The sequence below is a fragment of the Schistocerca cancellata genome, chromosome 8 (assembly GCF_023864275.1).
Source record: "Schistocerca cancellata isolate TAMUIC-IGC-003103 chromosome 8, iqSchCanc2.1, whole genome shotgun sequence".
NCBI lineage: Eukaryota > Metazoa > Arthropoda > Insecta > Orthoptera > Acrididae > Schistocerca > Schistocerca cancellata.
In genome coordinates, this window is record NC_064633.1 from 445,132,008 (window position 1) to 445,146,986 (window position 14,979).

At 41.3% G+C, this 14,979-nt stretch overlaps 1 protein-coding gene across 4 annotated transcripts in view; it reads left to right on the forward strand.

The window, feature by feature from the left end:
* LOC126094681 (dihydropyrimidinase-like) overlaps window positions 1-14,979 on the forward strand; it is a 346,768-nt gene that overhangs the window by 278,586 nt on the left and 53,203 nt on the right. For all 4 annotated transcript variants that reach the window (XM_049909199.1, XM_049909198.1, XM_049909201.1 and 1 more), the window contains 4 exons: window positions 4,244-4,338; window positions 4,433-4,506; window positions 7,204-7,314; window positions 7,468-7,595. In XM_049909199.1, the coding sequence (XP_049765156.1) occupies window positions 4,244-4,338; window positions 4,433-4,506; window positions 7,204-7,314; window positions 7,468-7,595 (408 nt within the window). The remainder of the gene's footprint in view (window positions 1-4,243; window positions 4,339-4,432; window positions 4,507-7,203; window positions 7,315-7,467; window positions 7,596-14,979) is intronic.

The following is a 14,979-nucleotide window of genomic DNA, read 5'->3' on the forward strand; positions in this document are numbered from 1 at the left end:
ACAGATGATAACTCCATGTTACTGTTTGATAAACTGAAGATTATCTTGACAGTCTTATCATGGTTCATTGATAAGTCATTAGCTTTAAACCAGATATTAGATATTTTGAGACACTCTTCACTTTCCTCCTTCAATATGTTTATATCCTTTCCAGAATTAGCTAATGTTGTGTCATCAGCATAGAGGATAGATTTACAGGGTAAGTTGTTCGGAAAGTCATTTACAAACAATATAAATAGTAGAGGGCCAAGCACTGAGCCCTGAGGAACACCTCGTTTTATACTTAAAGTCTGTGACTGTTGGTCATTATGCTTTACTATTTGTTTGAAGTATGGCTTGCTGCTGAACATACATCTGAGCCAGCACAGGGCACCTTGCTTATTGGGACTGTGGTCAATCTTCCACTGTGGTCTGTACAAGCACAGAGTATGGGATTAATTGTCATTGGAAGCTGCAATGTTAAGTACATGATGGAGCCCCTCAGGAAAATAGTAGACAGGTCGAGAAAGAGAGCCAGCGTCCACTGTTTGCCTGTCAGGAGGTCTCATCTGAGATGTGGAGGTGGCTCTGCCAGCAGCGATTGAGAACACTGGGTGCTGCACCCAGCTGCAAATTGTGACTCATGTAGGCTTGAATGATACCTCCTGCCAGAGTTCAGACGCTGTTGTCTGTTCCTGCAGGCAGGTGGCTGATTTGGTGAATACAGCTAGTCTCTCGCGTAGGCAGGAAGCAAAACTATCATTTTGCAGCTTCGTTCCCAGAACTGATAGTGGTCCTCTGATTTGGAACAGAGTGGAAGATCTAAACCAAAGGCTCAGATGATCCTGCAGCAGTATATGATGCAAATTTCTCGACCTCACCTATCAGGTGGAGACTTGTAGTGTTCTCTTAACAGGTCAGCCATGCACTACACATAGGAAACAGCTACTAGGGTAGTGGAATACATGTGGTTTTTTTAGGATAGAGAAATCCTTCCACAAGCCCCGTAAGATGCCTTCTGAGTTCAGACTGAGAACAATTTGTCAAAGCTTATCAGAGAATGAAAATGTTAATACAGTTTTAGTTAACTGCAGGAGTACCTATGGAAAAGTCCCAGAATTAATCTCACTTATAAACAGTAACAATGGCCATATAGTGCTAGGGACAGAAAGCTGGCTGAAAACAGTGTTAGTAACACTGAAATTGTAAATACCAATTGTAATGCATATCGCAAAGATAGGTTAAACGTTGGTGGTGGAGGCATGTTTATAGACATAAAAAATACAATAATATCTAGTGAGATTCTTACAGGTTCAGAATGCGAAACAATTTAGATGAAGACAATGTGGATCAAAGATTGTCATCGGATGCTTTTGTAAACTACCCTGCCTCAGCACCAGTAGTAGCAGAACAATCGAAGAGAAACTTGGAGAATATTTTATGTAGATTTCCTGGTTATATTGTAGGTGTAGGTGTAGGTGGAGATTTTGACACCAGCTATAGACTTGGGAGGCTCAAGTGAGTAGGATGCTTAGTAGGGACGGAGAATCGTGTGAAATGTGTTTTATGTAAAAATTAACTGGAACAGCTAATCAGAGTACTGATCATGAAGATCACATCTCAGACCTGCTGATGGCAAAGAAAACCAGGCTTTTTCTCTCTGTGTAGAACAGGGAATCAGTGTTCATAAGCTTTTACAGCATCACTGAATACGACTGTAAATGGGAAGGCAGAAAGGCACAAAGATCTTTCTGCTTAGCAAGAGTGATAAGAAACAGATTTCAGATTACCTGAGTCTTCAGCATAAAAACGTCATCTCCAGAAATAACAGTGTTGCGTATCAATGGACAAAGTTCAAGAGCATTGCACAGTACGTAATAGACAGGTATTTGCTGAGCAAAGTAGTGAGATTTGCAAAAGACCTACTGTGGTTCAACAGCCATGTTAGAAACTACTACAAAAGCTCCACTGCAAGCCAAACAAACATTTAATGAAGTCAAAATTTGTGTAAGGAGAGCCATGCATGAAGCAGTCATTAAATTCAAAAGTGACTGTGGTGTAGAAAGGCAACTGAAATCACTCAACATGAGGAAGATCACTGGATCTGATTGAATATCAACACAATTCTACATAGAGTTACCAAAGAACTTGCCCTCTTCTAGTAGCAATGTACATAGTTCTTTGAAGGAGTGAAGTGCTCTTGATGATTGAAGATAAGCACAGGTCAGTTCTGTTTTTGCCAAGGGGTGTCAGATGCACAAAACTATGGGCTAATATCTGTGACAACAGTCAGATGTACAATTCTTCAACATATTTTATGTTCACAAATTATGATATTTCAGGAGTCCGAAAATCTCCTCTGTAGGAACGAGTGTGGATTCCAAAAACAGTTGCGTTAAACCCAGCTCTCAGTGTTGGTCCATGAGAGCCAAAAAACAGTAGATACATAAGGCCAGGTACATGCCTTGTTCTTTGACTTGAGTGTATTGAATATCAAACCAATTGTGTGACTGCAATGAACACAGCAAGTCATTCTCAACAGAGAAGAGCCTTCAGCTATAAAAAATAAACTGCAATATGCCTCAAGAGAATGTTATAGGACCATTAATTTTCATGAAATATGTATAAGTGGCCCAATGGATAACATCTGAAGTTTCATGAGGCTTTTCAAGGATAATACTGTTGTGTGCAGAGAAGTCACAATGCTGGATAATGGTAGTGAAATGCAGGAAGATCTGCAGAGTTTTGGTATAAAAGTGGCAGTTGACCCTTAACGTACACGGATGTAAAATATTGCATATACATAGAAAGAGAGACCCATTATTGTATGATTTCACAATTGCTGAACTATCACTGGCAACAGTTATTTCCATAAATAATCTAGGAGTATAGGTACAGAGCTATTCGAAGAGAAACAATCACATAAAATTGATTGTGAGTAAGGCAGTTGCCAGACTCAGATTCATTGAAAGTATTCTCGGGAAATGTAGTTCATCAACAAAGAAAGTAGGTTACAAAACACTCATTCAACCAGTACTTGAGTATTACTCTTAAGCCTGCAGTCTGTACCAGAGGGAACAGAGAAGATGCAAAGAAGAACAGCATGTTTCATTAAAGGTTCATTGAGTAAACATGAAAGTATCACAGAGATACTTAGCCAACTCCAGTGGTAGACGTTGCAGGAGAGATGTTCTGCATCATGGTGTAGTTTACTGTTAATGTTCCGAGAGCATACATTCCTGGAAGAGAGAATCAATATATTACTTCCTCCTACATCTATCTTGCAGAAAGACCATGAAGATGAAATCCGAGACATTTTAACCCAAATGAAGGGTTACCAGCAGTCATTCTTCCCACAAACCATTTGCAACTGGAAGAGGAAAAACAGGGAAGTAACAGTGGGACACAAAGTACCCTCCACCAGACACTACAAGATGTGTGGGGTATAGATGTAGATGTGATTAGATTATCAGTTTGAATGGATTAGCCCTTGTCATAATCTGTTGCTATATGCTTTACAGACGTAGCCAGTAGAGATTATGGGGAAGGGTAGTGAATGGCTCAGAGGGAGGCAGCAGGTGTGAGGGATAGGAATGTGAGAGGGACTAGGAATGCGACAGATGTGCACTGTGGCAAGTAAGTTTGTGCATAGCATTATGATGTGATGGAGTTGATTGGGAGAGGGTTACAGGACAGAGGAAGGTGATACTGTTGGGTGGGGGGGTGTGGGTGTAGTGAGTTACCGGTAGTGAAGATTGAACAAGGAGGATTGCAAGAGTGGATAATGTGTTGCAAGGATAGCTCCCATCTGCATAGTTCAGAAAAGCTGGTGCAGGGGGAAAGGATCCAGGTGGCGCAAATTATGAACTCACCATCTCCAGTGCCCCCTTTTTGCAGTCCTACCCTATGTACCAGCTGGCTCTCCCTCCCCCATTCCTACCCCACACATCTGCTGCCTCCCTCCAGACCATCAGCTGCTCTTCCTCAACCCCTCCCACCTCCCTCCCCCTCTCCCTCCCCCCCCCCCCCCCCCCACCATACTCAACACAACCATTCATCCCGGTCTACCCTCATAACTGCAATCCCAGCATATTTTTTTTTTGTGTGTGTGTGTGTGTGTGTGTGTGTGTGTGTGTAAATTCCCCTGTTGCCATTTGTAAGCACTTCTTTTCAGTCTTGATAGATAGTAGTGTCATACACAATCTTGCTTTTGAATGTGTTTCACGCAGATGAGATAATTATAGTGTTTTCTGTTGTCTTTCAGTTTTCAGAGGACAGGATCCTAATCAGAAATGGGAAAATTGTAAATGCAGATACAATGTTTGATGGTGATGTGTATATTGAAGATGGAGTGATAAAGTAAGTTGCCCTAATCAACTCTTAGAAATATTTTTACACTTCACTGTAACATTGTTTCATCAGATTATGAAGCTTTTTGTTCTTTAATCTCCAGGCAAGTTGGCAGTGATTTGACAATACCTGCTGGAACAAGAGAAATTGATGCTCAGGGCAAATATGTGATGCCTGGTAAGTGCCACTATCTTAGTGAATTTGTGGAACTTGGACTTATAAAAATAAGCTCACTGGTACAAGATGATCATCTTAACAGTGTGTAAGACCTCCGTAAACTTTGTCAACAACTGCAATTCATTGTGTTTTATACTGGACAAGGCTCGGGGAACAGGAGACTTGAGTGTTTAGCCATTCTTGGGACAGCGACTTATGCAGCTCAAAGTGATAGTGTGAATTCCATCACTGATGTTAGACATTTTGTTCCTAGTGATATCAGATATTTAAGTAGGATTCAAATTCAGCATTTTGCTCCTAAATCTGTCTCAAACCAATAGACATTAATATTCCAGTTCAGTGGCTATTTTCATCTTAGCATCTTTTAATATTATAAGAGAACTGCAAAACCAGATGTTCCATTAGTGGTGTACAACCTTGAAATTATCTATTACGTCATAAAAGAATAAATTTTTTTGTAATTTAAACACCATTTTGAACTACACAGAGCCTTCCTCAGATTGTTCCATCTCTTGCCTGTTGTCATTTGGGAGTGAAAGCTTCCTAAAGCTTGTGATAAACATGCAGAAATGATCAAGGGTCTCTTGCATAAAACTCTGCATCCATTGCCCAGGCAGTATAAGTGCTCCTTGAGTGCTTGAAAATCACAAAGAATTAGCACTGATGTTCTGCATCTCTCTCTGCTTGACAGTGAAATTACCTTCAGCCATAAACTGTGATACACTTTGACAGTCTCAGTTCATAATGGAAGTCTTTCAGTCATTATTCTGGGTGAAATCCTTGTCAACCAGGACATTTGCATCCACTGATAAACTGACAAGACAGTTGCTAATGAAATCAACTATTTCCTCAACAAGATTACATTTGATACTATCTATTGTCTGCTGTAATTTTTTTGAGGATGGTGAAGTATATTTTTATTTATTTTTTTGTCCTTTGGTGATTAATAATAATGATGTAGGACATGTCAGATACATTTCAAATATAACAATATGAGACAAGGAGAGTTGCTACTCACCATATAGTGCAGATTCTGAGCCGTGATAGGCACAATAATAAGATTCACACAATCATAGCTTTCGGCCATTAAGGCCTTTGTCAACAGTGCACACACACACACACACACACACACACACACACACACACACACACACACACACACATCTGCAGTCTCAGAGAGCTGAAACTACACTGCCTCTCTGAGACTGCAGGTGTGTGTGTGTGTGTTTGTGTGTGTGTGTGTGTGTGTGTGCACGCGCATTTGTGTCTACTGCTGACAAAGGCCTTAATGGCCAAAAGCTATGATTGTGTGAATCTTTTTATTGTGCCTATCGCGGCTCAGCATCTCTGCTATATGGTGAGTAGCAACTTTCCTTCTCTCGTATTGTTACATTCCATCCTGGATTTTCCATTGTTTGAAATTTCAAATATATTTACACATATATATATACAAGATGTACAAAATACGACTGGATGAGGTGAGAGTGGGGAAGGAAATCAAAAGTTTAAGCTATTAAAGTATTTATCAAGCAAAATAATGCAGTAAGCATATTTTATAATGTAGAAAACTATGCAAGTTGCAAACATTTTCCGAATTCTCACACTCAGTTCATTGTACATTTACGTGAGTATTGTGCAGTCCACAGTTACAAGCCTGACAGAGAATTTGTGAAACCACTATCAGAATTTCTCTCAACCATTTAACTCTCAAACAGCGTGTGACAAAAACACACACTTAAATATTTCTGTCTGGTTTTTAGTATTTTGTGGTTATCAATTGCCCGTGTGCACATGGACATTAAAAAATATGTTGACATTTGGACGAGAAGGTCCATGTTCGAAATTTCATGAAAAGATTTCACTGCAACAAAAAATGCCTTTGTTTTGATAATTGCCACCCCAGCTTGTGTATCCTGTCCATGACACTCTCTCCCTTATTTTGTGATAATACAAAACAAGATGCAGGTGTTGTCACTGGTTAGTGGGCTAGATATGGACCGAGATTTGTCAGGAGCCATCAGAGAGGTGGGGATAAATGTCCAGAAGGGTGGTACACTGGACTAAGGAGAACCATTTGAAACATATGGGAGAGAAAGGGTTGAGACTGTGGAGGAATGAGGATAGTCGTTTCATCTGTGAATTTGTATGTGTATTCTATTAGCTCTGAAGAAAGATTTGTCTGAAAGTTAGCAGTTTTCTCAGTCTTGTTTGTGTGCTTATCAACATTTCAACTGTATGGTGGGTTGTTACCTTCATCTCCTCCTTTATTTACCATGTACACAGAATTAACCCTTGCACAATCCACTTGTAGTGATAACTAATTCTACTGTACCATACTTAATGTCACATAGGCAATGTATGTGTGCCTCACAATCTGCTATCATTAAGCATTCAGTAATTAGAAAAGACCCACAAATGGAAGTTTTCCTTGAAAGCTTTTTGCATGCTTCTGCATGATTATACCCTTACATTTCCTGACAAATTAAAGTTGTAACTAAAAAAATTCGGTAAATGGAAATTCAGTGTTATGTGGTAGGCCAAGATCTTTCCACAATTCCTTTCAGTTGAAATATAGGTAGAATTTTCTACCATTCTTTTTGATTGCTTGTGTTTGGAAGTACAGATTGTATTCATTTCTTTCAATTTTGTGTCACTGTTTTACATATTTCTCATTATGAAACTAATAATCTTTTTAAGGTGGAGTTGACCCACACACATGTTTTGAATTTGAGATCCAGGGCCATAAATCTGTAGATGATTTCTACACTGGCACTAATGCAGCAGTAGCAGGAGGAACAACTACTGTCAGTAAGTACTATTCTTTCTATAATACTAAGTTTTGCACTGACAAAGTAATTACAGAGGTACTATAATGTTAGTCAAATGTGAAGTATTTATACCTTGTGGATGAAGTATAAGTTGTACTAATGTATTGACTGTGTTGTTTTGCTTATCTTGCAGTTAACTTTGCTATTCCACAAAAAGATGAATCACTTATTGAAATTTATGAGAAGTACAGAAAACTAGCAGACGAGAAAGTGTGTTGTGATTACGGTTTGCATATTGGAGTGACAAGCTGGTCAGATAAGGTAATATTTTGTTATTATTAACTTGGAAAATATCTACTTTAATAAATGTAATTTCATCCACAGCCAGTACCCCAAGCTCCGGCCAGTAGCATTTATCCTCTAATCAATATTTCTGGGATATGTGGTATCATTTTCATTGTTTCTGATCAGACAATACTATGTGCTGGAACATAGTCTTTCCCCTTGTCAATTATGTATGTTGTGCTGTCACTACATTTTGTAAGGGGACATTTAGTAACCGTGTTCATGTGCAGCCCATACGTTGTGTGCGGATTTGTTTTGTGTTCTGAACAATGACACTGAAAGTGCAAAGTGTATTACAGAGTTCTGTTTAGCATCCAGACTACTTAAAGTGTGTGTTCTCGTTCCTTCGAGGTCAACAAAACTGCCAAACTATTATAATTGGTATTTTTTAAATCTCTGTATATAGATTTGCTTACCTTCCAATGTATATTTCCATTTTTAGTGTTTTTACCATATGTTGTGATCAGCCAGAACATTACCACCATTGACCTACTGTCTATATTAACCCGTCTAGGTGATAGCAGTGTCACCTTGCAAGGAATGACAGCATCAGACAACAGACACATGCACAGTGCATGTACTATCAGTGAGCATGCTGTCCATGTATAGAATGGGGAAGGCATCTGACCTACCAGAGTTTGGCCAAGGTCAGATTGTTATGACCCAGAGGCTCGGCACGAGCATTTCAGAAACTGCACAACTTGTCAGATGTTCAAGGAGTGTTGCGGTGAGTGTCTTCAACATGTGGCGAAACCAAGGTGAAACCATGTCCAGGCGGGATGGGGTTGGGTGGCCACCCTCATTACAGATGTCGGAAGTCACAGGCCGGACAGACTGGTAAAACAGGACAGGCGGCGAACTGTGGCAGAACTAACAGCAGACTCTGATGCTGGCAAAGTAGAAGTGTGTCAGAAAACATTGTACATCAAACACTCCTAATGGTGGGCCTTCATAGCCAACAGCCCATACACATGCCGATGTTAACACCACGACATTGGCAACTGCAACTGAAATAGCCATGTGACCATTGGCACAGGACATTGGCACAGTGGCAGAGCATTGCATGGTCTGATGAATCCAGATACCTTCTTCATCATGCTGATAGGGCGGCATGAATGTGTCATCTTCCAAGGGTACAGATCATTGACACCTGTACTGTGGGACAGAGACAGGCTGGTGGCAGCTCCATATGCTCTGGGAAACATTCACATGAGCATCCATGGATCCAGTGGAGCTCATGAAATACACCATGTCGGCGAAGGAGCATTGTATACTGGCTGCAGACCACGTACATCTTACCATGACGATCATGTTTCCCGAAGGCAATGGCATTTTTCAAGAGGATGCTATGTCACAAGGCCAAGAATGTGATGGAGTGGTTCAAGGAACGCAGTGGCAAGTTCCAATTGATGTGCTGCCCCACCCCCCCCTCCCATTTCACCATATTTGAACACATCTGCCATGTGACTGAATGTGGTGTCAGAGCTCATTGCCCCTCTCCCTGTAATTTACAGGAATTAGGTGATTGTGTGTGCAGTTGTAGTGCCAACTCCCTCCAGTGACCTACCGAGGCCTCGTTGCTTCCAACTTCCATGCCGCAATGTGTCGCCACTGTTATCCACGCCAAAGATGGACATATCAGCTATTAGTTGGGTGGTCGTATGTTTTGGCTGAGCAGTGTATAATGTTTGTATGATTTTGCAATTATCAATGCTTGTCCTTTCTCTCATGTACCATGATCAAAACAGCAACAACAGTTATTCAACTACAGATAGAACTCTTATAGTTGTATGTGAGGGTGGAAGCGTGCTTCCTCCACTCCTTCAACCCACTTACATTGGTGACCAATATAAAGTGAACAGTAGTATAGATTTGTGAGGGAAATAAGTAATCAGTCTCTTGATCAGAAGTTAATGCAGTGAGAAGACAGAATCTGAGTGCAAACTTATCTTACAACTTCAAGAACATGAGAAAGGTGTACGTTGACTCTGAATTGCTTCTTTATAGACAGTTAAGTCTATGTATGGTAATTTATTGGCTTCTTTAGTTCATCAGATTTCTGTATACATTATTTGCTACAATTCATTTTTAATTGCATTCTGTAGCTGTCAAATGCAACAATAAAGCAAAGAAAGGAATTGTTTAAAAGTTGAATAAATGTTAGACACACAGATGATGATGATTATTATTATTATTATTATTATTATTATTATTATTATTATTATGCCTTAAGTCTGGATGTTCTGGAATGTAATAGATAAAATAAAGGAAAGGCAATCATTCATCTCTATAGTATCGATACATGGAGCATGGAAACACGTAATATCACACTAGCTTTTGAGTCCTAGCTCTTTTTTAGTAAAAATACCCATATTCCCCCACACAAACACACAGGCAGCCAAATGCACACTCCTGTGGCCATAGGAAGACTGATTACTGATACTCAGTTACTGAAAGCAGCCACCTGAATCGCTGGAGGTGGGTGAGAGATAGGAAAGGACACAAGGAGGGAGTAACAGGAAAGAAGCAGCTCTTTGGACAGATGAATGCATGGGCGTACAATGAGACGAAAAGAGTACAGAGGGTGCAGCAAAGATGTGTAAGAGGAGGAAGGGGAGAAAAGGGGAGGTGGTAAAGGAGAGAAGGGGGAGAGGGAGGGGTGGGGGGGTTGAGAAGGATGTGCACAATTTGGATAGAAAATGAGTGGTGTGGACAGAAAGGAAGGGAAAAGGTGAGGTGAGGCATCAGGAACAGGTTAGCAGATGTTTAGACCAGAGGGTTTGCGAGGACACTGGATATATGGAAAAAAAATTCCCATCTTCACACTTCAGAGAAACTTTTGCTGGAAGGGAGTATCCAAATAGCCTGTGTGGTTAAGCAGACATTGAAGTCATTTGTCTTGTGGTGTGGCATGCACCATGTTCGGCAACTGGATGGTAAAGTTTGCAGTTTGCCACAGTTTGCCAGTGGCCATTCGTGTGAGAAGTCAGTTTGTCTCTTGTCTTGGCCACATAGACTTGTACAGTAATTACAGGGTACCTGATATGTAACAAGGCTGCTTTCACACATGGCCTGACTTCTATTGGGTAGGAAATGCCTTTGATGGGAATGCCATAGGAGGTAGTGGGTGGGGGGTATGAGATCTTGCATGCGGTGTGACCACAAGAAAATGATCCTTTGAGTGCAAGGGGTAGTCAAAGCCCCTGTGGAGGATGTGGTTGAACATTTCAAGGCCAGGGTGATACTGTGTGATCACAGGAGTGCCGGTTGGTGACTAGTCTATAGGTTTACTGGTGACAGATGAACAAATGGTTCAGGATACTTGTTTATGGATGAGCTGGGTAGGATATTGTCTTCCTGTAAAGGCTCTGATAAGGATATTGGTATATTTTGACTAGTCCTACTTTCCACTGCAAATGTGGCATCTATAGATGGGGAGGCTGTGTAAGGAAGAGATTTTTTGACACAGAACAGGTGACAGCTGTCATAGTGGAGATACTGTTGGAGGGACATATTTATGGAGCCATCTGAGAGGCAGAAAAAGAGGAAGGTGGCTTGATGAGTTGAGAAGAACCACGTGAATCTGACTTGGGAATAGGTGTTGAGGTTGTGGAGGAATGAGCAAAGGTTGTTTTAGTCGTGAGTCCATATCATGAAAAGTCATCGCTGAGTCTGAACCAGACAATAGGTTTGAGGTTTTGGCTGGATAGGAAGGATTCTTCCAGATGGCCCATAAATAAGTTGGCATATGATAATGTCATGAGAGTACCACAGTACCATGGATTTGTTTGTTGAGTCTGCAGCTCGTGGTCTAGTGGCTAGTGTTGCTGTCTCTGGGGCACGGGATCCTGGGTTCGATTCCCAGCCAGGTTGGGGATATTCTCTGCCCGAGGACTGGGTGTTTTTATTGTCCTCATCATTTCTTCTTCATCATCGTGATCATGATCATCATGATCATGATCATGATCATCATTTATGGCAGTGGCTAGAGTGGCCTGTGAAAAAACTGGACTGTGTAACAATTGGGACTTTGTATGGGCGCTGATGACAGCGCAATTGAGTGCCCCACAAACCAAAACATCATCATTTGTTTGTAGCTTTGGCCTTCAAAAGTGAAATAATTGTGGGTCAGGATGGGGTTGGCTATGACAACTAGGAAAGAAGAAGTGGGTTTGGTATCAGGAGGACATTGAGAAAGATAGCGTTCCATGGCCGTAAGGTTATGGGAATTGGCGATGTTGGTATCTCACCCACAATGTTCGACCAGCAGGGCAACCTGTGAAATTGTGTTCGTGGAGTTGTGGAGTAGGCAAAAAGTGGGAGTGTGGAGGGGTTGGGGGGGGGGTGCTGTTGTGAGGAGGAAGTTGGAATCAGGTGTCAGGGTTTGGAATAGATCTAAGGGCTTGAGGTCATGTTGGTCTTCTGGGATGGGAATATGGTTTTAAGGTTTGTGTGCAGAAGTATCGGAAAATTGGCGGAGACCCTCAGCCAGTCACTGCAGTTCATGACAACAGTGGTGAAGCCTTGGTGTGCTGAAAGGATGATAAGGTCATAATAATAATAATAATAATAATAATAATAATAATAATCAGCATCCTCACAGGGATTAGACCCTTTGACCTGTTCTGGGCTCAATCCACCTTTGTCTCAGTCTTCCTGGGTCTCTTTGGCCAGTAGATCTTTGGCAGTGCCACTTTTGGAATCCTTTTACTGTCCATTCTTTCTAAATACTCTTCCCACTTCTGTATTCATCAATTTTATCCCAAAATTCATCCATTTTATCCCATATTGCAAATGTTTATAATTGATTGTGCATATCATCATTCACTTATTTTATCAAGATGTGTGTCCCCCAGTATGCCCTAAACAATTTTATTTCTGTTTTTTTTTTTTTTTTTTTTTTTTATAAGGTTGTGGTCCTTCTGTCTTAATGTCCATGTTACACTGCCATCATGCACAGCTTCAACTGTTTCAGTCCGTGCTGCTTTGTGTTCTTCAAATATACCAGGAGAGCTTCTGTAAAGTTTGGAAGGTAGGAGACAAGGTACTGGTGGAAGTAAAGCTGTGAGGATGGGGTGTGTGTCGTGCTTGGGTAGCTCAGATGGTAGAGCACTTGCCTGCGTAAGGCAAAGGTCCAGAGTTAGAGTCTCGGTCCGGCACACAGTTTTAATCTGCCAGGAAGTTTCACTTCCACATATTGCCTGGTATCTTCCTAGTTTATTATTTACATCTCTATCATTGTCATATGAGGTATCACAGCCTAAAAAATTAAAATGTTGAATTGGAACTAAAATTTTATCATCCAAAATAATCTTTTCTCTTATTAGGTGTTTACCCTGAATGTCATGGTTACTGCTTTTGAGGTAGAAATTTTAAAACTACATTCTTTACAGGTAATATGTAGTAAATAAACGGCTCTTTGAAGATTATCTTCAGTGTCTTGCACAGTCAAGTCATCAACATATACAACTAGCAGATTTAAAGTGGTTCTGCGACCTTGTGGGCTGCAGATTCCTCGACTTGCGCCATAGGGTGGTGGGGTTTCGGGTTCCGCTGGATAGGTCAGGAGTCCACTACACGCAACAAGCGGCTACACGGGTAGCAGGGGTTGTGTGGCGTGGGCTGGGCGGTTTTTTAGGTTAGATGGCCTCGGGCAAGTACAGAAAGGGCAACAGCCTCAACGGGTGCGGGGCAAAGTCAGAACATGCGGGGACCAAGCAGCAATCGGTATTGTAGTTGTAAACTGTCGAAGCTGCGTTGGTAAAGTACCGGAACTTCAAGCGCTGATAGAAAGCACTGAAGCCGAAATCGTTATAGGTACAGAAAGCTGGCTGAAGCCAGAGATAAATTCTGCCGAAATTTTTACAAAGGTACAGACGGTGTTTAGAAAGGATAGATTGCATGCAACCGGTGGTGGAGTGTTCGTCGCTGTTAGTAGTAGTTTATCCTGTAGTGAAGTAGAAGTGGATAGTTCCTGTGAATTATTATGGGTGGAGGTTACACTCAACAACCGAGCTAGGTTAATAATTGGCTCCTTTTACCGACCCCCCGACTCAGCAGCATTAGTGGCAGAACAACTGAGAGAAAATTTGGAATACATTTCACATAAATTTTCTCAGCATGTTATAGTCTTAGGTGGAGATTTCAATTTACCAGATATAGACTGGGACACTCAGATGTTTAGGACGGGTGGTAGGGACAGAGCATCGAGTGACATTATACTGAGTGCACTATCCGAAAATTACCTCGAGCAATTAAACAGAGAACCGACTCGTGGAGATAACATCTTGGACCTACTGGTAACAAACAGACCCGAACTTTTCGACTCTGTAAGTGCAGAACAGGGAATCAGTGATCATAAGGCCGTTGCAGCATCCCTGAATTTGGAAGTTAATAGGAATGTAAAAAAAGGGCGGAAGGTTTATCTGTTTAGCAAGAGTAATAGAAGGCAGATTTCAGACTACCTAACAGATCAAAACGAAAATTTCTGTTCCGACACTGACAATGTTGAGTGTTTATGGAAAAAGTTCAAGGCAATCGTAAAATGCGTTTTAGACAGGTACGTGCCGAGTAAAACTGTGAGGGACGGGAAAAACCCACCGTGGTACAACAACAAAGTTAGGAAACTACTGCGAAAGCAAAGAGAGCTTCACTGCAAGTTTAAACGCAGCCAAAACCTCTCAGACAAACAGAAGCTAAACGATGTCAAAGTTAGCGTAAGGAGGGCTATGCGTGAAGCGTTCGGTGAATTCGAAAGTAAAATTCTATGTACCGACTTGACAGAAAATCCTAGGAAGTTCTGGTCTTACGTTAAATCAGTAAGTGGCTCGAAACAGCATATCCAGACACTCCGGGATGATGATGGCATTGAAACAGAGGATGACACGCGTAAAGCTGAAATACTAAACACCTTTTTCCAAAGCTGTTTCACAGAGGAAGACCGCACTGCAGTTCCTTCTCTAAATCCTCGCACAAACGAAAAAATGGCTGACATCGAAATAAGTGTCCAAGGAATAGAAAAGCAACTGGAATCACTCAACAGAGGAAAGTCCACTGGACCTGACGGGATACCAATTCGATTCTACACAGAGTACGCGAAAGAACTTGCCCCCCTTCTAACAGCCGTGTACCGCAAGTCTCTAGAGGAACGGAAGGTTCCAAATGATTGGAAAAGAGCACAGGTAGTCCCAGTCTTCAAGAAGGGTCGTCGAGCAGATGCGCAAAACTATAGACCTATATCTCTGACGTCGATCTGTTGTAGAATTTTAGAACATGTTTTTTGCTCGAGTATCATGTCGTTTTTGGAAACCCAGAATCTACTCTGTAGGAATCAACATGGATTCCGGAAACAGCGTTCGTG